The sequence below is a fragment of the Theobroma cacao genome, chromosome 2, assembly GCF_053813885.1.
Source record: "Theobroma cacao isolate CCN51 chromosome 2, ASM5381388v1, whole genome shotgun sequence".
NCBI lineage: Eukaryota > Viridiplantae > Streptophyta > Magnoliopsida > Malvales > Malvaceae > Theobroma > Theobroma cacao.
Genome location: NC_142640.1, coordinates 6,046,705 through 6,072,826, shown reverse-complemented (window position 1 = coordinate 6,072,826; position 26,122 = coordinate 6,046,705). Strand labels below are relative to the sequence as shown.

General features: G+C 35.1%; 3 protein-coding genes, 1 long non-coding RNA gene and 7 other non-coding genes across 21 annotated transcripts; 9 read left to right on the top strand and 2 right to left on the bottom strand.

The window, feature by feature from the left end:
* The first annotated feature begins 59 nt into the window (after nt 1–59).
* TRB1 (telomere repeat binding factor 1) lies at nt 60–3,969 on the top strand. 2 transcript variants are annotated; one of them, XM_007042602.3, is made up of 7 exons: nt 60–314; nt 757–966; nt 1,080–1,297; nt 1,382–1,466; nt 2,193–2,276; nt 2,816–3,166; nt 3,522–3,969. In XM_007042602.3, the coding sequence occupies exons 2-7, from the start codon at nt 817–819 to the stop codon at nt 3,534–3,536; spliced, it is 903 nt and encodes a 300-aa protein (XP_007042664.1). In that variant the 5' UTR covers nt 60–314; nt 757–816; the 3' UTR covers nt 3,537–3,969. The 2 variants fall into 2 exon arrangements, with proteins under 2 accessions (XP_007042664.1, XP_007042663.1); XM_007042601.3 differs by having other exon boundaries at nt 61–314; nt 776–966.
* A 576-nt stretch (nt 3,970–4,545) lies between these two features.
* Nucleotides 4,546–11,236, top strand: MEE13 (myosin heavy chain-like protein). Of its 2 annotated transcripts, none has more exons than XM_018115578.2 (17): nt 4,546–4,869; nt 5,024–5,117; nt 5,213–5,321; nt 5,404–5,442; nt 5,610–5,693; nt 5,823–5,884; nt 6,129–6,231; nt 6,872–7,012; nt 7,433–7,501; nt 7,593–7,649; nt 7,735–7,986; nt 8,564–8,641; nt 8,728–8,838; nt 9,304–9,374; nt 9,785–9,973; nt 10,135–10,228; nt 10,547–11,236. In XM_018115578.2, the coding sequence occupies exons 1-17, from the start codon at nt 4,809–4,811 to the stop codon at nt 10,853–10,855; spliced, it is 1,923 nt and encodes a 640-aa protein (XP_017971067.1). In that variant the 5' UTR covers nt 4,546–4,808; the 3' UTR covers nt 10,856–11,236. The 2 variants fall into 2 exon arrangements, with proteins under 2 accessions (XP_017971067.1, XP_007042660.2); XM_007042598.3 differs by having other exon boundaries at nt 4,549–4,869; nt 5,218–5,321.
* A 612-nt stretch (nt 11,237–11,848) lies between these two features.
* LOC18608098 (LIM domain-containing protein WLIM1-like) lies at nt 11,849–13,681 on the bottom strand. The gene is made up of 5 exons (XM_007042595.3): nt 13,291–13,681; nt 12,802–12,898; nt 12,659–12,702; nt 12,455–12,538; nt 11,849–12,359 (listed from the first exon to the last, which is right to left on the bottom strand). Exons 1-5 carry the CDS (start codon nt 13,426–13,428, stop codon nt 12,132–12,134), a joined length of 591 nt encoding a protein of 196 aa, XP_007042657.1. The 5' UTR covers nt 13,429–13,681; the 3' UTR covers nt 11,849–12,131.
* A 1,412-nt stretch (nt 13,682–15,093) lies between these two features.
* On the top strand, nt 15,094–15,165 carry TRNAP-UGG (transfer RNA proline (anticodon UGG)). Its single transcript has one exon. It is a non-coding gene; the product is annotated as a tRNA-Pro (tRNA).
* Nucleotides 15,166–15,633: 468 nt separating this feature from the next.
* LOC18608097 (uncharacterized) lies at nt 15,634–25,489 on the bottom strand. Of its 9 annotated transcripts, none has more exons than XR_016024628.1 (4): nt 19,636–25,489; nt 19,504–19,544; nt 17,739–18,856; nt 15,634–15,930 (listed from the first exon to the last, which is right to left on the bottom strand). It is a non-coding gene; the product is annotated as an uncharacterized LOC18608097 (long non-coding RNA). The 9 variants fall into 9 exon arrangements; XR_016024623.1 differs by lacking the exon at nt 15,634–15,930 and adding an exon at nt 16,833–17,564; XR_016024625.1 differs by lacking the exon at nt 15,634–15,930 and adding an exon at nt 16,833–16,916.
* Nucleotides 17,453–17,524, top strand: TRNAP-UGG (transfer RNA proline (anticodon UGG)). The gene has a single exon. It is a non-coding gene; the product is annotated as a tRNA-Pro (tRNA).
* TRNAP-UGG (transfer RNA proline (anticodon UGG)) lies at nt 18,335–18,406 on the top strand. The gene has a single exon. It is a non-coding gene; the product is annotated as a tRNA-Pro (tRNA).
* On the top strand, nt 19,218–19,289 carry TRNAP-UGG (transfer RNA proline (anticodon UGG)). Its single transcript has one exon. It is a non-coding gene; the product is annotated as a tRNA-Pro (tRNA).
* TRNAP-UGG (transfer RNA proline (anticodon UGG)) lies at nt 20,117–20,188 on the top strand. Its single transcript has one exon. It is a non-coding gene; the product is annotated as a tRNA-Pro (tRNA).
* On the top strand, nt 21,900–21,971 carry TRNAP-UGG (transfer RNA proline (anticodon UGG)). The gene has a single exon. It is a non-coding gene; the product is annotated as a tRNA-Pro (tRNA).
* TRNAP-UGG (transfer RNA proline (anticodon UGG)) lies at nt 22,794–22,865 on the top strand. The gene has a single exon. It is a non-coding gene; the product is annotated as a tRNA-Pro (tRNA).
* Nucleotides 25,490–26,122: the final 633 nt, after the last annotated feature.

Here is a 26,122-nt window from a genome sequence, read left to right as displayed (position 1 = left end):
CAGCGTACTCCACACGTGACACGAGTGAACCCTAATTAAAATAAAATAAAATGGAAAAAGAGAAACCCTAGCAAATTTTTTGCGCCAGGAAATCACAGCGTCCGGTAGAACCTCCATGTAATCTCCTGTAGCATAGCACCTCCATAATCGAAAAACAGAATTTACTTCTTCCTTTAATTTTTTTTTTTATTAAAAGCAACAAGCCTTCGACTTCCGATGCAATCACCCAAAAATAGTGCAAAACACTATATAACATGAAATAAGAAATTAATCCTTTTTTCCCTCTCTTTGTCTACGATATTTCAGCACATCTGGTAATTTCATCTCCTTTATCTTTGATTTTCTTTTCTTTTTAATGTTAATATGTGTGTTCCTTTGTTGAATTTTCGAATATTTCCAATATCCTTAATTTTGTGTAAATTTGCTTTATTTGCCCATTTGACTATATGGTATTGTTAATTTTTAGAAATGTAGTCAATGAGTGAAATTTGGTTTTTTTTTTTTGGCTTTGTCAATCGATGAGCGAAGTTTTTTTGCTTTATTGAAGTGATTTTGATTTCATAGTTTTTGATTTAATCATGATCGTCATTTCTTGAAATCAGGTATTAGGGATTAGTTATGCACGTCATTCTTGATCTAGAATTTGGCTTAATCTGTTTATTTATAAGAACAATTGATGATGATTGTATCAATATTAATTTTGTGAGAATACAATGCTTGAAGTCGCATTTCTTTTGATCTTGTCTGCCAATATAGCGGGAATTGAGTTTTGCAGGTTCGGAAGTTCGAAGGCTTTTTTCCTCTGTATTACTTTAAATGGGCGCTCCTAAGCAGAAATGGACACCTGAAGAGGAGGCAGCATTAAAATCTGGAGTCATCAAACATGGTGCTGGAAAATGGCGAACAATATTGAAAGACCCTGAATTCAGTGGTGTCTTGTATCTGCGTTCCAACGTAGATCTCAAGGTTTGTTCCTTTGCTTCTTTGCAAATGGTGCTGATATAGAAGCCTTTTTTTTCATCCTTGTCTTGATGAAATGTGCTGGCCATTCCAATTTTTTTTTTTGTATCCTTGGGCAGGATAAATGGAGAAATATGAGTGTGATGGCAAATGGGTGGGGTTCTCGGGACAAAGCTAGGTTAGCCGTAAAGAGGACACCTAGCATTCTTAAACAGGAGGATGGTGCTATGGCCCTCACTGTTGTTCCAAGTGATGAAGAAATTGCGGATGCTAAGCCCATAGCAGTTCCCAGCACTACAGTGCAGATTCCAACTTCAACAAAGAGATCCATTGTCAGGTTAGACATTGTTCATAAGTTTGTTTGATGTATTTCATATTGTATGATTTCACTTGATGTTGTTATTTCTTTTCATTGCTATAGGTTAGATAACCTCATTATGGAAGCGATTACAAGCTTGAAGGAGCCTGGTGGTTCCAATAAGACAACTATTGCTGCATATATAGAGGTATTGTTTTATATGCAGTATTCATAGTTATTCTTTTTGCTATTCTAAGGAAAAGATTGCATTAGAGATCTGTAATAAATAGAGAAAGAGGAGTAGATCAGATTTATAGATATAAGAACTTTAACATGGCACATGAGTGATTGATATCTTTCAAATAATTTATAATAGTTTTGTGCTTATTGGAGATCTTTTTAATTTCTTCTTTAATTGCTATCGCCGTTCTTTCCCAACAATGGCAAAGAAGAGAAGAAGAAACAGTTGTTAAGGACTTGTGTCAGCCAACTTTTTTTCTTTGTATGTGTTATATTTACAATTTGAATTTGAAGGCGGGTGAATTGAAATTAGATAGTGACCATTTAATTCTTCATGTCAATCTGCTCTCTCCCTCTTTTTGTTTAGGGCATTGCCAGCCTTATTTATTTTCACCATGAAACCCTGCAAGTTTTCATGACACCAGAAATTTGATAACACTTGACATGCCAAAATCACAATTTCTTCAATTTAATTTGCTTACTTGGAAATAAAATTATATGATGTTCCATCTCATAATTCATTGATGACAGCACCCACCTTGTTTAGTGCATCAGGACAATGTGAATAAAAATATTCTCTACAAGTTGTTGGTCTTCCTGTTGTGGATTTAGCATTGCTTTGTGTCTGGAAATATGTGCTCACTTAGAGTTTGTTGGCATAATTTGCTGACTTACCATTTTTCTTATTTTATAGGAGCAATATTGGGCACCTCCTGACTTTAAGAGGCTTTTGTCAGCAAAGTTAAAGTATTTGATGGCATGTGGTAGACTGATTAAGGTAATTTATATGCTGCATGGAAACATATAGATGCTACTTTATCGTAAGCCATGAGGTTTGTCGAATGAGAAATTAGTGGATATATCTGGTTTCATGAATAATATCATTTGCCTGTATTTTGGTGCCTGTGGGTGTATTCTGTTCTGTGATTATAATTTTTGAAAACAGTTTAGGGTTTTGGAAGAGTTGTAAGTTATACATAATTACAGGGTTGCAATTGGTCTTAATGTTAATGATCGTTAAGCTTCTTTGTGCTTATGGCATCATTAAAAAATTCATGGAACAAGTTAAGTGATTAAATTGAGAAGGTATTGCATGGTGAATAGGCTGATTGCACTCCTCCCTGTGACACACACAGATGCAATTTGACTAAAAAATCTGGGAAGAATTCTTTTCTATGCTTCTTGATTGTATTAATACTATAAGCTTGTGCAAGTTTTATATCAGTTTCTAGAATATTGATGTCCAGTTAAGTAATGGGTGGTTTTTTTTTTTTTTTTAATAAAGGGTTTGGTTTAATCCCATGCATTTACTTGTAGGTCAAACGCAGGTATAGAATTGCACCTGCTCTGTCATTTTCAGACAGGAGGAGGAATCACCCCATGCCATTTTTAGAGGGAAGGCAAAGGGTTTCTCCTCGATTCGATAGGAATGATTTCCATATCCTCACAAAATCTCAGATTGACTTAGAGTTAGCCAAGATGAGGACTATGACTCCACAAGAGGCTGCTGCAGCTGCTGCTCGAGCAGTTGCAGAGGCAGAAGCTGCAATAGCAGAAGCTGAAGAAGCAGCAAGAGAGGCAGAGGTTGCAGAAGCTGATGCAGAGGCAGCACAAGCTTTTGCAGAAGCAGCAATGAAGACTCTTAAAGGAAGAAACAATCAGAAAGTGGTATGATTGGAATGTCTTGTCACTATTTATTTTTGTCACGGAACGTGCACAGATGAAAAGAGTTGGATTTAGAAGACTTTAGGGGTGGGATATTCACATATATCTGATGGATGGACATCAAATTTTATGATGGGATGTGAAAGCAACACAGTGAGTGCAAGTTGATTTCTTTGCTTTCACAGACACCAACAGGCAGAGGCAGGACTTGGTTATCTATAAATGTGGATTCTATACCTAAGAATCCTGTAGATAGTGTATCTAGGATCAATCATTGTTTGTCCTGCCCCGTCAATTTTGTTAATTTTTACTTATTTAGCATTTTTGACTCAATATAATATTGTTTGTGTATACACAGGTGGTTCGAGGTTGATTTGACAAAATGAGCAACAAGGTGTTATGAAGGGTGGCATTTTTGTAGCATGCACCCAGTTATCATCGGTACTTGTAAATATGGGTAAGGCCTTTTTGGGTGCATATGTATAGGATTCTTCCTTACAAGCAGATCCTCCTAGAATGGTAGATTCAGTTTACAGGCTTTCTTGCTGATGGTTTCAAATTGAGGGATTCTTCCTCCTTTTTTTGGGGTTCTTTCTAATGGGGGAATATTCTGGGTATCACTTGATGTTATTTCCCGAACCTCTGCACTCGGGAGGCTGGAAAACGTAGAAATTAGAATGTATATAGGGGTAGGAACAGGAACTATTTGTAACCATCTGAAATATCTGTTGTGTAGTACACTATGTTCAAGCAGTTTCATACCTTTTGCTATAGAAATGAATCCACTGGCTGTAGTTTTCGTGCCACATCTTGTACGATTTCTTCTAGATTTTCCGGTAATCATATTTGGGGACTGGACTGAATCTTTGTTGGGTGGCAGTAGCTTGATTTGCATTGGCATTTTCATCCATGAACTTGTAACTACGGTATAATAATCCCTTGACTTTTTGTGCCCTTCGCATACTATTTTGTGGCTATTTTTTTTGTTTAATTAACTTTTAACATCTTACTGATTCAATTTGTTAATTATAAGAAATTATGACTTTAAAAATTTTCAAATAAACGATAAAACTACTCTCACATTTAAAAAGTGCTTTCAAATGTAAAAGATGAAAACATTCTTGCGAATCTTTTTTATGTCAATTTTGTTAATATTTTTTTAATTAAAATCATGTAAATATAAAAAGCTAAATTCTTTATTTTGTTAAATAAAATTATAAAAATACTCGAGTGGGAATAAATAGATTAATTTTAATTAAAAATATTTTAATCATTTATTAGACGAAATTAATAACTTAACCTCAACAGAAATTTTCCCAATATAGTCCTTGAGACAAAATATATTCATATATATTAATTAAAAAAAATACAAGTAGATAATCGCTCAGTAAGTAGCAATTAGGCATCTCTTTAAGCAAAAGTAAGGCCGTTAGCGAACCGCGACGGAGGAAATGGAAAGAGAAAGAGAGAGAGAGAGCGCCGTTTGACGTGAGACGGCTTCCTCCCTCTTACTACCAAAATAATTTCATCTTTCATTTTCCCTCTTTTCTCACGTAATTTGGTTTCTCCTCAATCCCTTAGAAAAACCTTTTCTACGACAAAATTTCCAACTCTCCTTCTCGATTTCCTAATAAATCAGTGAATAATGGAGACGAGCTTAAACGACAACGAATCACTACTGGCTCGCATCCAACAGTTAGAACATGGTACGCTTTCTTGATCCTATCTCCTTTTTAATTTCTTTGAATTTTATTTTCCTTTTCTATTTAAATTGTTCCCTTTGTCTGTAACAAAGGTTTAATGCTACTTTTTTTTTCTTTTGACCAATAAAATTTTGAAAAAAATGATTTTGTTTTGTAGAGCGCGACGAATTGCGTAAAGACATTGAACAATTGTGTATGCAACAAGCTGGACCAAGCTATCTTGCCGTGGCTACTCGAATGCATTTTCAAAGGTATAATTCTTTTCCCCATCCGATCGCAAGATTTAGTTTTTCATTTTATCTTTTTTCGTTTTGGTATGTTTAGTGAGAAATTAATGCCCTACTAGGACAGCTGGACTGGAGCAGGAGATTGAGAGCTTGAAAAAGAGATTAGCTTCTTGCACAAGGGAAAACCAAAATCTTCAAGAGGAGCTTTCCGAAGTCTATCGAATTAAAGTAAGATTTTCTTTTTCAGTTATCCTTTTTGTTACTTGTTCAACCCTTGTATTAGCTTATATGATTGCTTTGCTCTTTGCAGACTCAGCTGGCAGACCTACATCGTAAGGAGGCTGCAAAGGTGTCTCCCTAGTTTCTGCACGCCTCTTTTGTGGAATTATGGTCACATTAGAAACTTTCTTCAACAAACTGAAATGAAGTCATTTTATGTGGTTTAGTGCATGAGTAAAATTTAAACTTTGATTTTTTCCTTTTGTCTCTCTAATTTGTTTTGGCTTGTTTATCCAGAATGTGGAAGCTGAAAAGCAGGTTAAGTTTTTCCAAGGCTGTGTGGCAGCTGCTTTTGCTGAACGGGATCATTCAATTATGGAGGTTATTCCCATAATTGATTTAAGCAAATTCATTTATGGCTTGCTTCTTGTTATACTTGTATACAGTATTATAAGTGTTTTTTGCCTTAAAATATAATAAGGTTTTAGCATTCCACATGTCTGGTAACAGGCTGAGAAGGCTAAGGAAAAGGAGGAGCTCATGGCTCAAAAATTTAACGAGTTTCAGACAAGGTAATTTTATTTTTATCTAGCAATCATTCGCTTCTGGGGTTGGGGAGGATTTGCAGCCACTATTGTTGGTATCAGTTTCATGGATTGTGGTGGTCTTTGCATTTCTTTTAAGGAGAAATTTGGAGTGTTAAGAAGTTTTGATATGAGCTCTAAAATTGTTTTATATAAATTAAAAGTTTTAGATGTGACACAAATTGATTAAAGTAGTTCTTACATTTGAATGCTCATTGAATTTATGTTACAGGTTGGAAGAGCTCACATCAAATTGTCTTGAGCAAAGCAGACGCAATGATGCACTGCAAATTGATCTTGCAAAACAAGAAGATGAAAATGAATCTTTAAGGAAGGTAAACGGCTGAAATATTTTTGTTCCCATCATGAGCTGATTTCTTAACCGAGAGCTAGGTAGTGTCTTGAGTTAATATGTTTGTGTGTGTTACATAGTGGTTTGTGAGGTATTACTACCTAATATGGTTGATAATCTACTTTACAACCCATCTCTATGCAGTCTGGAAGATATTTTTTAGGTTGATTAGAGTAGATTATATATCGATTTACTTTAGTTTGGTTCTTGGGGATTGTTCCATATTCTTTGAACTACAGTAAATGCTTACATCTTCTTTGTATGGATTAAAATATTCTGCTAAGAAAACCCATCTTAGCAGAAAGAAAAAAGAAAAGAAAATAAGAATCCCAATAAGAAACAAGGCCTCCTGGGATGGTGCCATATGGACCTTGTCATTGTTGGTTTAGGATCACAGCCTGCTTTACGTTTTAACTTGGTAGTTGATACTACTAGCATTATTATTGTATTACTACTGTTTCTATTTACCATAAAGCCTTTTTCGTCAAATGAAAACTTAATTGCTTTATTTGGGGGGTTGCATTTTCTATTTCGTCATCATTTTTTTCCTGTCCTGCTGGAAAATTCCTTTTCTACATAATAATGGCATAAACATTTTCTTTTCTTTTGTAAATTTGGAACAGGTTATCGATAAGTTTTATGAGATCAGGCAGCAGGCTATTGGGGAATTGGAGGATGCTAGTTATGATGAAAAATGTACTTATCTTTTGCATGATCCTGCAGAAATGTGGAGTTTCAATGATTCTTCCACCTCTAAATACATTGTGAGTTCCAATAAACCCTGAATTTTCCTCTATTCCTCAATTTTTAATACCACACTCTTTTATTAGGTTATTAGTGGCCTTATTCTAAACAATTAAATTAATATTATAGAGTTTTTCTCCTCCTAAGATTCTTCACCACTTAATGTTTAGTATTCCCTTGTTTGTTTAGACATAACTGCTATGGACAAAGGTGCCTATATGATTAGTTGCACTCCAAAATGAACTGCAGACTACAGTGTATCGGCTTTGTTTTTTTTTTTTTTCCATGCTTGTGTTGTTAATCTATTCAATCTAGAACCAATGTGCTACATGCTTGGTGAGATTAATATGGTGACAGGCTTTGAAAAATGTTCAGATATAGCTTATAGAAATTTGAATTTTGTTTCAAACATGCAACTTGAATAACTTTTCCTCAGACAGAGTTCATTGGAAGAAGAGCTGGAGAGAGTAAGGAGCTCTGTGGATGACCTCCGAAATAAATTGCGGGTGGTATGAATTTGTTTGATGGTTATACTTGCTTTACGTGTTCACTAATTGCATGTCTCATATTGATAACAAATATATTTGTTGTGGCATATAGGGTTTGGAGATTGAAAATCATTTAAAGAAGAAAGTTCGTGAATTGGAAAGAAAGAAAGTGAGTGAGTACTTTACAGTTTTGATTTTTTCTTTTTATAATCTTTTTCTTTGGCTAAATCCTTGACCTTTTGATTTATATGCAGATCTCTTCAGACAAAATGATTTTAAATAGGGTCACAGAATTACGGCATTACCATTCTCAGCATAGAACTGAAATCATGAATTTGCTTGATATGGAAAGATCACATATCAAAAGATTTGTTGATGTAGTAGAAGAAAAATTTAGGCAATTTGATGCCAAAGGGCAAAATGTGCAGAGTGATCTCAAACCGGGTGAATGTGAGTGTGGAGATGTATATATGAGTACTGATGCTGAAGCCGGGTCTGTATCTGAGGTTTGTTACTTAGAGGCTAATGTGGCACAATTGCTTGTTTGTTGTCTCTCTCTTTCTCTCATTTATGTCAAAATCTAGTGCCATCTTTTCTGCAGATGGCTTTGCATATAGAAGTTTATTAGAGAAGTATCCTTGGTTGGGTAAATCCTGTTGTTCTAAAATGAGTTATAAAGCTGAAAGAAATGGAAGTATTTTTTGGATTTTTTTAAAATTTTTTATTTTAATCTGGTGTTCAGTTTGACTATTGGCTCTGTTGTCTTTTGATGCTAAAGCTTTTAATTTGAAAGATCTATTTTTCTAGAATAGCAACTGCTAGACTAATTTGATAAAAGTTATTTGAAGCAAAAGGAACTTTGTCTTACTGAAGTTATGAAAAGGGTTAGATCAACCTGCTATGTTCAAATCCATGTCATTTCAATTTGAAAACTTTTGGCTGATTAAAAATTGTACATATTTATAAGTATTCATGGTAGGGACACATTCAGATTTTAGTAAGTTGGCTGTAGTTATTGATTACTGCCCTTCTACCATGTAGTTTCAAGCTGTAATTTCTATTTATCTCCCTTATCTTTTGTAGAGGGATATGGTGGACTTAAATATTGCTGAGAGAAAAGGTGATTCCTCAGAAGCCCTTGCACAGGCATTACAAGAAAAGGTTTTGAACATTTCTTATGTCTTGTTGTCTTCTGGTTTCTGTTAATTTATACATTTTGTTTTCTCAGCCTTGGGTTCTTTTGACAGGTGGCTGCGCTGCTGCTTTTATCACAGCAGGAAGAGAGACATTTACTGGAGAGAAATGTTCATGCAGCTCTTCAGAAAAAAATAGAGGAGCTTCAGAGAAATTTGCTTCAAGTAACTTTCTTGGCTTAACTCCAGACGGATGCACATTTTATTTTTATTGACTATTTGTTGCAGAACATAAATTGATGATCATTTTGCCTTCATGTCAGTTACTATCCATAGCTGTTGGTTCATGCTTTGAGGCCTCAGACTACATTTATGTGTTTGAGGTCTACTTTGCTTAGGTCAAGTCTCAGAAACCCTTTTTCTTTTTAAATTTTAAACTTGATAAGTTTCAAGTGACACTATCTGTCGAAGACTTCAAGCATTGTGTTACTATTCCTTGTTGGTTGGGAACAAGAAGAACAAGTCTCCTCCTTTCGTCCAGACCTCCAACATTGATTTGTAGTTTGATTTACTATTGTTTACATGATGTATGTTGTCCTTTCTATTTTGTTGAATGGCTTCTATTTTTAGTAGAATGGTATCCTTTGATAAAAAAAAATGAAGTTCTAAGAACTTTGTTGGTCAACTCAGGTTACAAATGAAAAGGTGAAGGCTCTCTTGGAGTTGGCACAGTTAAAACGGAAGTATCAGTTACTGCAAGAGTAAGATTTCTTCTTTGTGTCATGACCTTATTTTGTTAATTCTTTTTTTTTCTATTATTATTTATATATTTTTTATGTTCTTGTGAATAGCTTCATGTTGGAACTTATATAGTATGTCGTTACATGGCTTATCTCGAGTCAAAGAACGTTCTAGATAAGGAATGGATTGCCATGTTTTTTATTTTATACAAAATATTATTCCAAAGAACAGAGAAATATGGCCAAATTCCTCTTCTAGTGCCTTGTTTAATCATATATTTGAAGGTCTTAACTTTGCGCCCTCTTGTTTTTTTTATCTCTGTTTCCTGATTGTTTGCATTATGTGCATCTATGCTTCTAATGATAGTTGACTTGCTTACAGTGACTAAATTGTGTATTTGGCTAATTAGAAGGTTACACACCTATCACAGGAAAATCAGTAATGAGATGAAACAAGGCAATGTTTTGGCTGAAGTTGCAAACAGAAGAATTATTACTTCTGAAAGAGATGGAAGGCTAAGAAATCTGCTAAAGAAAACATATCTTAGACGCTGGGTTGGTGCAATAGATGCAAGGGGAAGTGAAGCTGAAGCTCAGCCAAGTAGCATGGATTTTGCTAGGTATCTAAATATGCTGTCTATATTTTAATTGCATGGCCTGTAATTCCTGACTGTAGATAGATGGTTCTTATGCATGTGAGATGTCCTTTGTTCTCTATACCAACCTTTCAGTAGAAAATAATTCCTTTGTGCTTTATGTTATTACCACTCCTTTTTCCCAGGATGAGGATTGAAAATGCTACACTTAGGGAGAGTATGGGGAGTTTGGAGCACCTGACTTCAGCAGTTCATAGACTGCGTCTTTCGCTTCTTAAGGTAATCTTCCAAGGTGTTGGATTTGCTGTTTCAGACTTAGGCGTGGCTGTGTGATGTTATAGAATGTTTTAGATGCTTGGGTTTGATTAAGGATTTATGAAAAAATTTGTTAAGGTTTTATTGAGTTTCAGATATAAATATTTAATTATTATTATTATCATACAGTTAAAGTAATATAATGTATTCTCAGTATTATGTCTGTCATTATGAAATTTCTTATGCAATTTTCCCATGGGAAGCTAAGTTGTGTTAGTAGTATCTTTTGTATATCTTGCTTGAAACAAATGATCTGAGACTTAGTTGTATTCTGGTTTTTAGGTAACGGAGTCAATTACTTCTGAAGGTACAGATAGTAGTTCATCAGAAGCTCTTGATGAGATTGTTACAGAGGCAAAACTTGTGAAGACTGCCCTAGGCAGCTCCCTGCCGGTTAGTTGGTCAGCTGAGGGAGATGGTGAATTAATTGGAGAAAATGCGGGCAGTGAGGTGGGTAATATTTTTGAGGATTCGAGCATTGAGAAAATAGATTCAGTTTCCGCTGCAGGGTTTGAGATGGTGGATCTGCTGATACTTGCTGCTCAGATATTAAAAGAAAGAACCAGAACTGGCTCTTTAAGTGGAAGCTGATATTATTCATGTTCATTTTCCAAATTTGGTTTCAGTTGATACTTGTGGTGCCTTGTATAGAACAGCAGCCCCATTAATGGGTATCTTAGGAGAGGTTTCAAAACAAAGGTTCCGTTTCAGCGCTGCATTGGGAGGGGAAAGAAAACCAAAATTCGTTCTTCATGGGGGGAATTTCAACATCTGTGCCTGTGCGGCTGAGGAAGTTTATGACTTGTCAAAGATTAATGTATTTGTAGTTATTAGTGATGTAAAAGGGTGTTCTCATCAGAGAATGGAGAGCAGCATTCTCCCTTCTCCCCATACCATACCATACCATACCATGCATCTCTGTAATTAATCTGTTGCTTCCATTATGTAAAGTGATTTGTTGATTGCCTTTAAGACCTTATTGTGGCAAAGTAGCTGAATTTACAATTGCGCACACACTCTCTACGCTGAAAATATCAAGAAGGTCCGCTGCTGAAATGGCGCTCCAATACTCTTAACGGGGCCCACACTCTATGGGTCTACAAATGTGATATGCATGTAATTAAATACTTAACGAGGATTTCTTTTTCGAAGCATCATTGGGTCGGATTAATGTTAATAAAAACGCAGTACAAAGCTGTGAACATGTTGTCAGATTTCATGTTACTTATTCAATTAATCTAGTTAACATTTGCATTGCCTTTGTTAATTTATCTTATCAAAGTCTTTCTTAAATGGTTTGTTGCCTTGTAGTAATCATTTCCCGAGTCCTCACTTTGTAATCAATTATAGTTGCTTTTATGATGATGTCCGTTGTCCACCCTTTTTAATTTTTTTTGTTTCTTTCTTTTTTATTGCTGGCCTTGGAAACAGTCGTGATGGATTTGTATGATTTTTGACAAGCGAACGATTTCACTGCCACCAGTGACATCCGGGGTTTGGTCAAAGGCAATATTCAGGATTTTCATTTAGCAGTTTACTAGAATAGTTAAAAGCCAGCAAAGGAACAAAGAGACACGTACCAAGTTTCAAGCCACATAAATCTTTTCTTTACTTTCAAGCAAATGCCGAAACCAACCATATGACTAGTCTTATTTTCAAAAGCTCACTCCACTTAGGAAAATAACCCAATGGCACATCATGAAAATCTTCATCTTGCAAGGGAGGTTGTGAACTAATAGTAGGAAAGAAAAGAAAAAAAAAAAAAAACCAAAAAAACCCATAAGAGAAACCGACACAGCGACGACATGGATGGTCGGAGAGGCATAAGAGTGATGGAAATAAGAGGAGTTGAATTCCGGCAGTAAAACTATGATTCAGCAGCAATTTCCATGGAGGTAAGTTTCTCATTCATTGGGGTTTTCTCGCGGTCACTCTCAAGCTGGCTGTAGTTTCCTTTCTCCTTGAAGAGTTGGATGTGGTGATGTTTGCAGTAAAGTTTTCCTTCATGTGCAATGTAGTTTGATGGACTAATGGTACAACCTCCATGGGTGCACTTGAAGCAGCTCTTGTGGTATGGTGTCCCATTCACCGTAACCTTGAGGAACATGAAATCATACTCAAATTTCTTGTCTTTTTTGGGTTCAATTATACAGCATACATTTTCCAATCCAAAAAATTAATGGTTCTTACCTTCTCAATTGGATAGACAGTCTTATTGCATCCTACACATTTTTCTCTGGTGCCACCGAACAAGTTCACGACTTTCTGTGCATTCTGTTGGATCCAATTCAATACCAATCAATGGCAAGATTTATGGTAAACTTGGGGGAAAAAAATCAGAAAGTGGTTGACATATATATGGCTAATGTGGTGTCAATAGTTTCCAAGAATTACCTCATTTTCTATATGTTTTTCAGGTTTGACAATCTTTGGTGTTCCTGAAAGAATATATTGAGAGAAGAAATGATAGCAGACCGTTTAATAGAGTGATATAGTAATAAATGGTAGTTAAACAGAAATTCACATTTGTTTTTTACCTTCAAAACTCTTGTCCAGACTGCCAGTTCTCTTGAAGAGTTGATCATAGTGAGGCCTGCAGTATAGCACTCCTTCAAAAGAGTTGTAGTTGCTAAGCTGCAAAAGTTTTTTTTTTTTTAAAAGTTATCTTCAATAATAAGGCATAGATGGGATATTTCCATTTGGATCTCACCATAATAAACCTTTGCATTATCTTCCTCATCTACTCTGTAAATTTTACTTTTAATTTCCTTGTACAACAATCTTTCCTACCTCATCGTTACATATCTAGAAGAGTTTCTTTCATTGTTTTCCCTCAAAATTCTTATGGCATCTACAAGACTTGCTGAAAGTTCATGACTTTGAGGAGGATGAAGAAGAAGAAGAACCATTTACATTTTCATAGCTAGAAAGATTACAAGTTATCTTGCCATGCAGACAATGGAACTGGATTAAAATGTAGGTTTCAAAGTCCACAGAAATATTGAAATTATAGATGATAAAGTTACCTTGAGAGTACCCTTGCAATGGTGGCATCTGAAGCAAGCCTTGTGGAAAACCCGGTTATCTGCTGTTAGCTTATCAACCAAGTAGACAGTTTTGTCGCATGCCATGCATTTCTGTTGAGTCCCTGCAAAAGTCGCCATTTTTCTGCTTCCAAGGCTATATATCAAGCACACTACCAACCTTTGGGGAAGAGCAAGAACCGAAAGGCAAAGACAGTAAACCTCGTTATTACTTTTGATTATTTTCTTCCTGAACCAATTTTCATTGACTGGTTCCTCCTTTCCTCTCTTGTTCTTCAATTAGATTCTCTCCTTGTAGGCGTTTATTAATAGGTAAAATGGTAACAAAAACCAATGGGGAGAAGGAAGCGTGGGCTGCAGTGAATTGCGGGCAACACATTAAAGCAGATTTATAGATGATTGATAGGAATGACCTGGCCACTTTTGCTATCATTTTGTCCGTCTTTAAAGCAATTCCCTACCATCTAACGCTGTACTCTTAACATTTTCCTCTACATTTCAATCTGTAATTTTCATTTTTTTTCCCAAGAAAATTGATCCCAGTAAGAAAATTTTGCCTTATCTCATACCTGTATTCTTTTTTTTTTCTTAAGCAAAATGAATGAAATTAGCAATAATTGACAGTTAAATTAGTAACTGAAATTGTTCACATACTATTATTTTCCGTACGGACAAAATTAGATAAAGTGAAAGGTCATATGTAACTGGAATTGCAAAGATCAGTCAAAAATGGTTTTTGTTTTTGGTATAGGTTAATTTCATTATGTTTTGTTAACTAATCATTAGTTATAGATTAGAAATGATAGAAAATGGAAATTTAGGAAGAAACCCAAGATGCCAAATTGGATTCCCTCTAAAGTGAAAATATATTTTGGGTCAAGATGATATGCTAATGAAGTTGTTGCATGTTGAAGTAATCAAATAGATTTAAAGTAAAAGTGAAAAAGGGTAGTTGGAAACTTATGTTGATGTTTTAGGTAGATCAACAAGGGCAGTCTGCTTTTCCTTTTTTTTTTTGCTCAGAGGTGGTGGAGCCTAAGGTTTTTGAGTAGAAGAATTTAATGATGAAAAGGCCAGCTGGATTCCTGGTTGGCTCCTTCCTTTTCTCTAATTAAACTGCTTTTTATAAAATATTTTTGTCTCATGATTGATGGCATTTCAGGTGTTCATGGAAATGGCCCAGCATCACATCATTTCATGATCGGAGGGAAGTGATCTGTTAGATACATAATTCTTTTCCTCTTATTTGGTATAGGATACTCATCATATAAATCAAAAGCCCTGGCTTTTACAGTTTGGCGATTAATCACTTCTGGTCACTAGTAAAACTCAAAACAAAAAAAATCACCTTGAACCCTACTCAACATAAATGGGATTTCCCTATTTAGTTAAATCCATTAAAATAAAGGTGTTGGTTGTACCTTCCCATACAATCTCAGTCTCAGATATACTACTTTTTTAGGTAATGCCGTCTTTGTTATGAAAAAGGAAGAAGAGTGCATCATGGTGACCAAAGAAAAGGAGAAATGAAACAAACAACTTGCCCACTGTTTTTACTCTAATTTCTCATCTTGTCAAAGTCCATATAGAGGGTACACAATATGGAAGAGATGTTTGCAAAGCAATGGCTTTAGAACAGGGAGAAAAACATACAATAGTGAATACGGGCCTGTAGGCCACAAGGTTACTATCATTGCAAACTTAGCTCAGAAGTTATGCAAGTCATATTTATTGCCTGATTCATGTTAAATGCTCTTTCATCATACACAACAGAGTCCCATTCGAGGGCGTTTGGTCTAGTGGTATGATTCTCGCTTTGGGTGCGAGAGGTCCCGAGTTCGATTCTCGGAACGCCCCATGTGATTTTTGGGCTTCAGGAAAAAGCCTCTTTAGGCTGGCCTGATAGATTGGGCCTCACTCATTTCTAATTAAGACCAATGTGAAACACAGTGGACAAATTAGCCACTGATTATGCACAGCCCCATTGTTTCCTGTGCATCTGCTGTGTCGAAAACAAATTCCACTAAATCGTTACCTCCATAATATCCCACCTCTAACTTAGACTTTGGAAAACAGATTCTTCTTTAGGCTAACAACTTAGTTTAACCATTTGATTGTTTGAGAACGTTGGCTGCCCTTAGAAAAACAACAAACAAATGCCAACTTTCTAGTAGAAGGTTATTTCAAAAAATTGGTTAATTCATGAAGCCCTCTGATTCTTGCCGTGGGATTATCAGTTACCAGGTTTTGATTCCCAAGGTGCCCATGGATCATTCCAAATTTGTAATTACATGTCTCAACAAGAAAACAAAACAGCCTGAAAACATGGATATTCAAATCTACCTACCCTTGCATTGCTTTAGATGGCAAAGAAAAAAAATCCACAAATTTTCTTTATCGAATGACAAAACTGGAGTATTCAGAGTAAATCAAAGGTTAAACTACCCAACAACAGCATCTCTTCTAGGCAAGCAAAACTAGGGAAGATGCACTGTTGTTTCTCTTGCATTTGGCTTGCAGGGCCCACAACAAAACATTACACGGCATTTTGTGATAAACTTTCTGCATAACTGCCCAATTGTCCTGTAAGCTCATCTTTAGACCACTTCACAGTACCATGCTCTGTATTGTGAGTTGTGACAGAAGTAACTAGTTATCTAGCTATTAGTCAAGCATTTCACCAAGAAAGAAAGAAAAATATGAATAAATTCTCAAAATTCATACACAACTCTTGTCTTTTAGTTGACCCAAATATGGAATCAAGTATAAACTACCGTCATTACTATGCTTATAACCAACCCAAGGTCCAAATGCAATTTTAAGAGGCACTGGCATCTGACTCTAGCAGGGAAATTATAACAGAATTACATCAAAAGCAAAAGACTACAATCTCTCTAGCAAGGAAATGATACCAGAAACACATCAAAAGCAAGAGAGATGAAACTATGGGCAGCTCAGTTGATATAAACCCATTGAAAGTTACACGGAATCCTTAGAAAACTGCTAACAAATATATACTAATCATGATAGATATCAAGATTGGGGAATTGGCCTACAGTATGATTCTCACTTAGAGTGCAAGAGGTACCTCCTGGTTAATTCTTGGAATGCCCCAGCCCAGTTACTTTTTAGTTCCCTATATCACAACTTGAATTATATGATCAAAGAATCTGCTGTTAAGTCAACACTAAAAAATAAAATAATATAGAGGCTTAGAAACTTCAGATCCATTTTTTTTGCTGACAAGATTCCTTTGCAGTGAGTAAAATATAAATAAATTGTGCTATTTTCACTAGTTTATTCTAGCACCTTTAATCTGATAGTCATCCAAAAAGTGAAATCTGTCTTAAACCTGCCTAGCAAAGGGCACCAACTAAACAGAATGAATAGACATTTGAAGAGCAGGTTAAACTATTTTACTTAAAATACCTATATAAACTCAAGCAAAAATCAGAAAACAAAAAAGCCAAGTTTTTTTCTCCTTTCTGAGTGAGTTTCCATCTTCTGTATCTGCACAAGACCGCTTTTTATTCTTTTTTCTTGATCCAACTGCCAGGCTACACCATGTGGGCTTGCTCTCCCCTCCCCAAAACCTCAACTCCCTTACCCTGTAGTGAAGGTGGGACTCAGTCCTACATGTTTAACAATAACCAAACAACTTTACTAGCTAAACTAACCTATAAGGGCTTTGACATTTAGCTTGAAAAGTTTATTAGGACATATTGTGATTAGGTTTCTGCATGGCTGCCTAATTGTTCTGTAATTTCACTGGTAAAAGTTTAAAACAAAATATTCTAAGAGCACAACAACTTGCAAACTATCTATTTAGCAGTCAGATACTACATTGGTTAAAAGAAACTATAACATTTGGAAAATTCTTAACCTATAGATTTGACTTCCAGTGGATCCATATTCTAAATTAATAAGTATAAACTGGCATCTCTTTATAGACAGAAAGCTTCAACCTGGTGTTAATGCAATTTTAAAAGCCTCTGGCATCCAATTGTAGCAAGGCAATGATACATTGAACCACAACAATAATGAGACAGTGGGTCCTCTACAAATGAAGACATTGAAAATTAACAGGAGCCCTTGGAGAAAATGTATCATAAGTATGAACCAGACATGATACATATAAAAAGGTGGGCATTTGGTCTAGTGGTATGATTCTCGCTTTGGGTGCGAGGGGTCCCGAGTTCGATTCTCGGAATGCCCCAATGCCTTGCTTTTCTCTTTTTGGTTCCCTATATTCTATCCTGAAATATTTGATCAGAGGAATCTGATTTGAAGTCAACTTTAAAACATAATACAGAACTTTACGGACTTATATTGATCTGTTTCCTAACGAGTCTTCGGAAATATGTGGCAAAGGAAATAAATAAATTAGGCTCTACATACTAACTTCGCATGTGGGCAAGCTAGCCTCATACCTGGAACGATAGTCATTAGAAAATGGAAATCTGCCTTAACCCTGTGAAATAAAGGAAACAACAACCTATTTAGCAAAAAAAAAAAGGCCAACAGGAAAGGAATGTGCCTTTTTCTTCCTCTCAGTGAGAAGTGTTTCTATTTAGCTTCTGACCAATCACCAGCCTACAATCTGTGGTATGGCCCTCCTCCATTTAGCCTTATCCTCTTGCACCAATACGCCTTCAACCAAAGGTCAAAACAGGAATCAGACCTAGCTCAATGCAATTACAGAATGGCTTTACAGCTATGTATTTAGCATCCATTGTGCATTTAGCAGACTTTAGTATTCATCCTTCAGAGCCTTGCAAACAAAAGGTCATTTCGACATGTCATTTTGTGAACAATCCAGTTTAACTGCTAATTCTCCTGTAAGCTCATCTTTGAACAATTTTGAAGCACTTTACTAAGTATTACAATAGCTAAAAAGCTCACAAACAATCTAGTTCTGACCCAAGACTTCATCAATAAATAAAAAAAGAAAAGTATGCACCATTTTTTGCAACTTTACTACCCATAGATGTTACAATAATAAAAAAACATTATAGACAACCAAAACGGGCATTTGGTCTAGTGGTATGATTCTCGCTTTGGGTGCGAGAGGTCCCGAGTTCGATTCTCGGAATGCCCCAATCCCTGGATTTTTTCTTTTTGGATCCCTATATTATATCCTAAAATATTTTATTAGAGGAATCTGATCTGAAGTCAACATTAAGAGCATAATACAGAGCTTTATGGACTTAGATTGATCTGTTTCCTCAGAAATAAGTGGCAAAATAAATATATAAATTAGGCTGTATGTACAATATTTGCATGTGGGCAAGCTACCATCATACCTGGAATCACAGTCATAAAAAAATGGAAACCTGCCTCAGCACTGTGAAATAAAGGAATAAAGTAGTCAATCCACAACAACCTATTTGGCTAAAGAAAAAGGCCAACAGAAAAAACTGTTGCCATTGTCTTCCTCTGAGTATGATGTATGCCTATCTAGCATTCTGACCAATCACCAGTCCACACTCTGGTATGAGCCTCCTCAATATAGCCTCTTCTCTTGCACCAATATGCCTTCAACCAGAGCCTTGCAGAGAACATTTTATTACTTGTCATTTTGTGAACAATTCCTGCATAACTGCTAATTGCCCTATACACTCATCTTTGAACAATTTTGAGCACTTTACTGAGTATTTCAATAGCAAAAAAAGCTCACAAATAATCTAGTTCTCAGAGAGCACCCGAGCATTTAGCTCATTAGTTGGTGCATGATCCCCTTACCTAAAAAGAAGGGTTCGAATCCCCCCTCCCCCAATTATAAAAAAAAAAAAAATCTAGTTCTCAGAGACTTCATCAATAAATAAAGAATGAAAAGTTAGCACTATTTGGTGAAAATTTACCACCTATAGATGTTATAACAATAACAAAACACTACAGACTACAAAATCGGGCATTTGGTCTAGTGGTATGATTCTCGCTTTGGGTGCGAGAGGTCCCGAGTTCGATTCTCGGAATGCCCCAAGGCCTAGCTTTTTTCTATTTCGTTCCCTATTTATAATGTGAAATATTTTAACAGAGGAATCTGATCTGAAGTCAACATTAAGAGCATAATACAGAACTTTATGTACTTAGATTGATCTGTTTTCTAACAAGCCCTCAGAAACAAGTAGCAAAATAAACAAATAAATTAGGCTTTATGTACTATATTTGCATGTGGGCAAGCTAGCCTCATACCTGGAATCACAGTCATTAAAAAATGGAAATCTGCCTTGGCGCTGTGAAATAGAGGAATAAAGCAGTTAATCCACAACAACCTATATATCAAAAAAAAAAAAAAAAAAGAATGCCAACAGAAAAGAGATGTGCCTTTTTCTTCCTCTGAGTGAGATGTATGCCTATTTATCATTCTGACCAACCAGTCCACACTTGGTGGTATGGCCCTTCTCAATTTAGCCTCTTCTCTTGCACCAATATGCCTTCAACCAAAGGTCTAAACAAGATTTGAAGCTAGCTCAATGCAATTACAGAATGACTTTACAGCTAAAGTATTTAGCATCCCTTGTGTGAATAAAGATTTTAGCATTCATCCTTCAGAGTCTTGCAGAGAAAATTTTATTACGACATATCATTGTGTGAAAATTCCTGCATAACTGCTAATTGCCCTATATACCTCATCTTTGAACAATTTTGAAGCACTTTACTATGTATTCCAATAGAAAAAAAAGCTCGCAAACAATCTAGTTCTTAGAGACTTCATCAATAAAAAAAAAAAAAGTATGCACCATTTTTTAAAATTTACCACCAATAGATGTTATAATAATAACAAAACCTTACAGACAACAAAATCGGGCATTTGGTCTAGTGGTATGATTCTCGCTTTGGGTGCGAGAGGTCCCGAGTTCGATTCTCGGAATGCCCCAATGCCTAGCTTTTTTCCTTTTGGTTCCCTATATTATATCCAGAAGTATTTAACCAGAGGAATCTGATCTTAAGTCAACATTAAGAGATTTAGTACAGAACTTTATGGACTTAGATTGATCTGTTTTCTAACAAGTCATCAGAAATAAGTAGCAAAATAAATAAATAAATTAGGCTGTATGTACTATATTTGTATGTGGGCAAGCTAGCCTCATACCTGGAATCACAGTCATTAGAAAATGGAAATCTGCCTTAGCACTGTGAGATAGAGGAATAAAGCAGTTAATCCACAACAACCTATCTAGCAAAAAATAAAAAATAAAAAAACAGAAGGCCAACGGAAAAGAAATGTGCCTTTTTCTTCCTCTGAGTGAGACGTATGTCTATTTATCATTCTAACCTATCACCAGTTCAATCTGCGGTATGGGCCTCCTCAACTTAGCCTCTCCTCTTGCACCAATATGCCTTCAACCAAAGGTCTAAACAGGATCTGAAGCTAGCTCAATGCAATTGCAGGATGACTTTACAGCTAAAATGTTTAGCATCCGTTGTCCGATTAGCAGACTTTAGTATTCATCCTTCAGAGCCCAGCAGAGAAAAATTTACTACGACATGTCATTTTGTAAACAATACCCGCATAACTGCTAATTGCATATACCCTCATCTTTGAACAGTTTTGAATCACTTTACTAGGTATTCCAATAGCAAGAAAGCTCACCAACATTCTAGTTCTCAGAGAGTTCATCAACAAATAAAGAAAGAAAAGTAAGCATCATTTTTTGAATATTTACCACCTATAGATGTTATAATAATAACAAAACATTATAGACAACAAAATTGGGCATTTGGTCTAGTGGTATGATTCTCGCTTTGGCTGCAAAGGTCCCAAGTTTGATTCTTGGAATGCCCCAATGCCTAGCGTTTTTCTTCTTGGTTCCCTATATTATATCCTGAAATATTTGATCAGAGGAATCTGATCTGAAGTCAACATTAAGAGCAAAATACAGAACTTTATGGACTTAGATTTATCTGTTTTCTAACAAGTCCTTAGAAATAAGTGGCAAAATAAATAATTAATTAAATTAGGCAGTATGTACTGTATTTGCATGTGGGCAAGCTCACCTCATACCTGGAATCACAGTCATTAAAAATTGGAAATCTGACTTAGCACTGTGAAATAGAGGAACAAAGCAGTTAATCCACAACAACCTTCCTAGCAAAAAAAAAAAAAAGGGCCAACAGAAAAGAAATGTGCCTTTTGCTTTCTCTGAGTGAGACCTACACCTATTTATTATTCTGACCAATCACCAGTCCACACTCTGCGCTATGGGCATCCTCAATTTAGACTCTTGTCTTGCACCAATATGCCTTCAACCAATGCAATTACAGAATGACTTTACAGCTAAAGTATTTAGCATCCCTTGTGCTATTAGCAGACTTTAGTATTCATTCTTCAGAGCTTTATGGAGAAAAATTCATTATGACATGTCATTTTGTGAACAATTCCAGCATAAGCGCTAACTGCCTATACACTCATCTTTGAACAATTTTGAAGCACTTTACAATGTATTCCAATAGCAAGAAAGCTCAAAAACAATCTAGTTCTCAGAGACATCATCAACAAATAAAGAAAAAAAAGTATGCACCATTTTTCGAAAATTTACCACCTATAGATGTTATAATAATAACAAAACATTACAGACAACAAAATAGGGCATTTGGTCTAGTGGTATGATTCTCGCTTTGGGTGCGAGAGGTCCCGAGTTCGATTCTCGGAATGCCCCAATGCCTAGCTTTTTTCTTTTTGATTCTGTATATTATATCCTAAAATATTTTATCAGAGGAATCTGATCTGAAGTCAACAGCAAAAGATTTAACACAGAACTTTATGGATTTAGATTAATCTGTTTTCTAACAAATCCTCAGAAATAAGTGGCAAAATAAATAAATAAATTAGGCTGTATGTACTATATTTGCATGTGGGCAAGCTAGCCTCATACCTGGAATCAGTCATTAAAAAAATGGAAATCTCCCTTAGCAGTGTGATATAGAGGAATAAAGAAGTTAATCCACAACAACCTTTCTAGCCAAAAAATAAAAGGCCAACAGAAAAGAAATGTGCCTTTTTCTTCCTCTGAGTGAGACGTATGCCTATTTATCATCTGACCAATCACCAGTCCACACTCTGTGGTATGGGCACCCTCAATTAGCCTCTCCTCTTGCACCAATATGCCTTCAACCAAAGGTCTAAGCAGGATCCAAAGCTAGCTCAATGCAATTACAGAAAGACTTTACAGCTAAAGTATTTAATATCCCTTGTGCTAGTAGCAGACTTAAATATTCATCCTTCAGCATCTTGCATAGAAAAATTTATTACGACATGTCATTTTGTGAACAATTCCTGCATAACTGCTAATTGCTTATACACTCATACTTGAACAATTTTGAAGCACTTACCATGTACTCCAATAGCAAGAAAGCTCACAAACATTCTAGTTCTCAAAGACTTCATCAACAAATAAAGAAAGAAAAGTATGCACCATTTTTTGAAAATTTACCACCCATGGATGTTATAATAATAACAAAACATTACAGACAACAAAATCGGGCATTTGGTCTAGTGGTATGATTCTCGCTTTGGGTGCAAGAGGTCCCGAGTTCGATTCTCGGAATGCCCCAGTGCCTAGCTTTTTTCTTTTTGGCTCCCTATATTATATCCTGATATATTTTATCAGAGGAATCAGATCTGAAGTCAACATTAAGTACATAATACAGAACTTTATGGACTTAGATTGACCTGTTTCTAACAAATCCTCAGAAATAAGTGGCAAAAGAAATAAATAAACAAATTAGGCTGTATGTACTATATTTGTATGTGGGCAAGCTAGCCTCATACCTGGAATCAGTCGCTCAAAAGTGGAAATCTTCCTTAATGCTGTGAAATAATGGAATAAAGCAGTTTTTTTTTTTTTTTTGGAAAGGCAGGAATATTATTGCTCATAGTTTCTCACAAAGGAGAATAACAGAAAGCAAGGTCCTCGTAGGACTTGCAGAAAAACATGAAAGTCCTCAGGATCACGAGTGAGAGACTTTATGACCCAAAACAAAACAAAAAGCAAAGTTCCTAGCTTTCTAAGTACATTCAGTAAAACCCACAACAACCTATTTAGCAAAAAAAAATAAGGCCAACAGAATAGAAATGTGCCTTTTTCTTCCTCTGAATGAGACATATGCTTATTTATCATTCTGACCAATCATTAGACCACACTCTGTGGGATGGGCCTCCTCAGTTTATCCTCTCCTCTTGCACCAATATGCCTTCAACCAAAGGTCTAAACAGGATCCGAAGCTACAGACTGACTTTAAAGCTAAAGTATTTAGCATCCTTTGAGCAAATAAAGACTTAAGTATTCATACTTCAGAGCCTTGCAGAGAAAATTTTATCACGACATGTCATTTTGTGAACAATTCCTGCATAACTGTTGATTGCCCTATCCACTCATTGTTGAACAATTTTGAAGAACTTTATTGTGCATTCCAACAGCCAAAAAGCTTAAAAACAATCTAGTTCTCAGTGACTTCATCAATAAATAAAGAAAGAGAAGTATGCACCATTTTTATGAAAATTTATCACCTATAGATGTTATAATAATAACAAAACATTATAGACAACAAAATTGGGCATTTGGTCTAGTGGTACGATTCTCGCTTAGGGTGGGAGAGGTCCTGTGTTTAATTCTCGGAATGGCCCAGCACCTTGTTTTTTGTTATCTTGTATTACCATTTGAAATATTAGGTAGCCTTAAGTCATCTTTCAAAGTATTTATTGTTTTCTGACAATATTTCAAAAAATGAGTTGAAATATACATAAAATAAGCAATTAATCTATATGTAATATTTTTAAATGTGGGCAAGCTATTCTTCATACTTGTGATCTCAAAGTCTTCAGGGGGTAGAAGAAACCTGCCTTAGACAGCATCACATAAGCATGTAACGAACATATACTTAAAGTGCAGACTTAAATACTTAATAAACAAAGTATTTACGGCAAGAAAGGTAATGAATGAAAAAGCTAAATGTCCAGTTACACAAAAGCTCGTTTTCTTCTTCTTTTTATCATGCCATGACTGCTCTTTATAGAGTGGTGTAGCACCACAAAGGCACAAACCCTGGTCAAGTTGGGATTCATTTCTGGATCATTAGTAGAATTACCAAATAATAGATAGCAGCTCTACCTATTACATTGATAGAAGACTTTGGCATTCAGCTTGCAGAGATCCACAAACAAAAGATTATTGGGACACAACATCTAGTGATCAGTCGCGTAACTGCCTAATCATCCCATAAGCTCACATTTAGACCATTCTTTTAAGTACTAAGGTAGTATTCTAACAGAAGAAAAACTTGCTAACAATCTAGCAGCTAGTCATCAAAATTTAGCAAAGAAAAGAGCTAATAACTCAAACCAAATCATGGTAAACATCAAACATTGGGCATTTTGTCTAGTGGTATGACTCTCGCTTTGCGTGTCAGAGGTCTGGAGTTTGATTCTCGGAATGCCCCCGACTCCTTCTTTCTCTTTTCCAAATTTTACAACTTGAAATAATAATTGATCATCAGAATCCAGCCTCAAGAAAACTTTAATTACGAGTATAATAATGAACAACTTAATCAACCTCTGATAAATTTGTTTTCTGACAAGATTCCTCACAAATAAGTGCTAAAATTAAATACAAAATTACGCTGCGTCTGCTATTTTTGGGTCATTTCGACTTGTTAACCTAATCATGTAATCTCATCATCGGCGGGAAAAATAACCAAGTATAAAAAAGGAGTAAAAAATCTCCTTTTCTATATTTATTATAAGGGGTTAACTTAACCCTAGGCTCAAGCAGGTTCAAAAAAATCTGAGAGGTTTTCTAAAACTCTGAAAATACATAAAACTTAAAAATTGAGAAATCATCAGTCGAGAAACTTTTACTTACCGCCGAGCGAAAGTCACCGCTTATTACTATACTGTATACAGCTCATAGTTCAAGAACTCGTCAAGCTCCATAGCAGCAGCTTATATGCGATTCTTGGTTAGTTTATGAGAGTTGGCGGTCCGTTCGGATAACTGGAAAATAGAGGGACAGAAAGGAAAATAAAAAGAAAGAGAATTTACAGAATCGTGATATATCTCTGTTTTTTTAGTTCTTTTTTTTTTTTTCCGGTTAATTTCCATAGACGAAAACCGGAAACAGGCGGAAAAAGGAAAGGGCATTGCGAAGACTGAGAGAAGACTAGGGTCAAATGGAGTCTCCAAAAGGAATATCTGTTTTTGTATGGGCTTTAGGGTCAATAACTTATAACAAAGATTCCTTTTGGCAGTCAAACTTAAGTAATTTATTAATTTAAAAATAAAATAAGATAAAGGTTTTATTTTTCTTAAGTTTTATAGTATATTTCTAATTTTTAAAAGATTACAGAAATATATATTTGAAATTAATTTTTTGATATAATATTTTAAAATGTTTTTAAATTATTTAAAAATTAAATATTTTTTTATTTTTTATTATATTTAATCAATTTTATATTTTTTTATTTTATATTTACGTGACATTAATATAAAATAAAAAATATTTTATAATTATATTAATATATCTCATCATTATTTATTATAACATATAAACATATCATGTTAATATTATATAATATAAAAAAATAAATAATATTTTGATTAATAATAATTAATTAATTATTAATTATAAAATTTAATTTAATTTAATTTAAAATAAAAATATAGATATTTAATTAATGATAATAAAGAACACGTTGTGTTAACATGTAACTTCATATTATGTCTAAATTCTTTCATTTTTTTTAATATTTTTAACTTCTTATTTTGACAAAACACATGTTGTACCTTAAAACTTCGTATGTTTCTTTCTGCTGA